The sequence below is a fragment of the Gobio gobio genome (assembly GCF_949357685.1).
Source record: "Gobio gobio genome assembly, chromosome: 21".
Taxonomy (NCBI): domain Eukaryota; kingdom Metazoa; phylum Chordata; class Actinopteri; order Cypriniformes; family Gobionidae; genus Gobio; species Gobio gobio.
The window spans coordinates 39471834-39475494 of record NC_137117.1 but is presented as its reverse complement, the minus strand read 5'-3'; the positions used below and the strand labels follow the sequence as shown (position 1 = coordinate 39475494).

Below are 3661 nucleotides of genomic sequence, written 5' to 3'. Positions count from 1 at the left end.
TAAAACAGGGCATTTTTATAATAAATATAATTTTTACTAGTTAGGACAAGCATATATATATGAAGTATATTATATAAAAATAAAAATAAAAAATACTTATCCATAAGTCTAATCTAGTAAAATCGATTAATCACGATGGATATAAATATACGAGTGTGTGCATATGTGTGTGTGTGTATATATATATATAATATATTTACAAGCTTTTATGTTAGATACAATTAATCGCGATCAATCGATTTGACAGCACTAATTATGTTTTATAAATTGTGTATTATAAATAATTGTTTTACTGCTAAACAAAGAAAAAACATATTTCTGTGGTAAAAACATCACAGGGCAAATGTTCAGGGATTCAGACCCTGATTAAATCACATAATAACTTAACGAGTTATAACATTAATAACTCGGTTTGTGTTTGACTGAAGACATGCAGGAGTTTATTTTCTCTGCTGTTTAGATCGTGAAACACCTGCGAATGAAGTTGTTTAATGAAAGTGTGTGTTTGCAGGATTAAGGAGCTGAAACAGAGTAAAGAGTTGGAGCACCGGGGACTGACCACCTGACCACACACACGCACACACACACACACACACACACTCACACACACTCTCTCTTTCAGTCGTGTTTACAGTCGTCTGCTCAGATACACTCCTGCCATCCCTCGCTTCACACACTCTTGTCAAAACTACTGCTGGACTTGATTGATTCAGAGAGAAAAGATGGAAAGATTGAGCTGCATTATTAGAGAATATGGAAGCTTGTTTTCATCACGGAAAGGTAATCGCATCTCACAAACAAATATGTTTTTCTTGCAATGGTGATTTTACATCTCAGAATGGCAAGAAATAAAGAATCAAAAGATATAATCTCGGAATCGGACGAAATCAACTCAATAATAAGAGTTATAAAATCTGAACTGCGATACACATCCTCACCGTTCTGAGGTAAAAAAATTGTATTTATTATTATATAAAGTTTATTCCATGACGGAAACGATCTTTCATAGTAGAAGGACAGACAGACACACACTTTTCTCCGGTTGCTTCTTTCCAGTCGTTGCTGCAACACTAAAGTTCACGTTCAGCTTTACTGAATGTTTGGAATGTTTTTATGTATTAATGGATCTCTATATAAATGTAAACAGTATATACGCTCATATATATGGTCATAAACACAGAGTTGATCGTGTTGGATATGAATTTATTTATTGATCTCTTGGAGGTATATTTTATAAACACTCGATGTTGCAGAACAGAGAACCACAGGAAATAACCACGCCGAGTTCATGTCCATATCCAAAGTCTTAAATCGAATCACGCCAATGTTCACGACGCGGGAAATATAAACGGCTTGTTCATTGAATATAACCAATATAATATTAGTATATGAATATATATGACATTTCAGCTGTTTCAGCATCATTTATAACCAAAAACTTGCTCTCAAAAATTGTTAGAAATAATAAAAGCACTTACCGACATCGGTTGTTAATCTAACATTCACACGACTATTTTAGATTCAACAGATGGTAATTATGGGATGTTCCAGAAACCTTGTGGAATTAAAAAAAAAACAAGTAATTGCGACTTTTTACCTCACAATTCTGAGGAAGAAAATTACTAGTTATAAAATCTGATTACTACCTAAAATAACCTCCTATAGCTCTGGGACCATTTTTGGGCAATTCCGCCTCTCTGAATTGAAAAGCTTCCCATACACACACACACACACACACACACACACACACACACACACCACACACACACACACACACACACACACACACACACACACACACACACACACACACACACACACACACACACACACACACACACACACACACACACACACACACACACACACACACACACACACACACACACACACACACACACACACACACACACACACACACACACACACACACACACACACACACACACACACACACACACACACACACACACACACACACACACACACACACACACACACACACACACACACACACACACACACACACACACACACACACACACACACACACACACACACACACACACACACACACACACACAGTCTCTAAACACACAAAACTGGTGTCATTTTACAGGAAACCATTTGAAGTTTCATAAACCATCGCTAAAACTGATAAACATGTTGTGTGAGCTGTAATAAGCCCCCCCCCCCCCCCCCCCCGCCAAAAGAAGAGGTGCTTTTTGATTTTTGGGGTTATAAATTGTGAATCTCAGGCTCTGTGTGTTCTAGCACCCGACAGTTCGGGCTGTTTCCACTAGATGGCAGCAAATACTGAAAAAAAGATTTTTGTCTGTATCATGTATGCAAGATTTATTCAAAAGGATCTGAATTGAGGAATATTACCTTTTTTATGTAATTACCGGCTGCCCAAATCCAGTGTTTTCTGACATATGCTGGAAACAGCCCAAACTCTCCGCAGGGTGCTAGAACACACAGGGCCTGAGATACACACTTTCAAAACTGAATTTATAAACAAACAAATAAAAAAGCGCCTCTTTTTGGGGGGGTTATTACAGCTCAGACAACATATACTCACATGTTTATCACTGTTAGCAGTGGTTTATGAAACTTAAAAGGGTTTCCTGTAAAATGACACCAGTATTGTGTGTTTAGAGACACTGTGTGTGTGTGTGTGTGTGTGTGTGTGTGTATGGGAACCTCCAGCTTCTCGAATCCGTGATCTCAGAGCCGTGAACCGCGTCACAGACGCACTAGGCATCGCCTGACCGGAGGAAAAACATCACGATTCTATTTTATGGATATTTTTGAATGTGCCTTGAGGTGTTTTTAACTAAATGAACTACGTCATTGAAGGTTCTCCGTCTTGATTCAGACCTTTATGCATTATTCTGTAAATATTGTACAGTATAAAGAACTGGTGAGAATATATTTAAGAATGAATATATTTGCTTCTGCCTGATAAACTGTTTAATTTATTCTCTGTACTGATTGCTGATATGCACGGTTATATTTACACTATGAGATTTTTTCAGCATGATTTTTTTGGCTTGCTGGTGTTTATGTTTGCATGAGTTCCTGTTTGTTTTGTTCATATTTCCACTCACGGGCCTTTAGTGCTGCTGATGATGTTTATTTATGAATATAGATTTATGGACATGTTTGAATTGATTTCTACTGTAAATTCATTCGGACATTTATTTGTTCAGGCTGTTTTACTGTTTCGTAACATTTCATTAAATTCTTCAAATTCAAGTTTAATCTGCGGGGGGTTTTTCTTCACACAAGCATATTCACTCAGTCTGTGTTTGTTTTCAGAAGTACTTTATTTCTTGACAGATTACAGATATGGGTAACACTTTATAAAAACTACGCGCTATGAAGCATTAGTTAAGCATTAGTTCATAGTTAATTAATCATTTATAAAGCATTAATATACATTATTATTATATTAGGCTTTATTCTTGATTTATAAACATATTTATAATGTGTTTAATAATTGTATTTTCATACTTTATAAATGATCAATTTATCATTTCTAAAATAATTATTATATTATTTACAAACCAGTTATTTAAAATAAATAGTCCTCACTTTAGATGAACTCACAGAAATAGTTAACTGACAACTACTAAATGTTTTATAACTACCTGAATTA

At 35.7% G+C, this 3661-nt stretch overlaps 1 protein-coding gene across 1 annotated transcript in view; it reads left to right on the top strand.

The window, feature by feature from the left end:
- camta2 (calmodulin binding transcription activator 2) overlaps positions 1-1763 on the top strand; it is a 58983-nt gene extending 57220 nt beyond the window's left edge. Inside the window, exon 22 of the mRNA XM_079803014.1 lies at positions 512-1763. Within this exon, the coding sequence (XP_079659140.1) occupies positions 512-566 (55 nt within the window). The 3' untranslated portion in view covers positions 567-1763. The remainder of the gene's footprint in view (positions 1-511) is intronic.
- The last annotated feature ends 1898 nt before the right edge of the window (positions 1764-3661 follow it).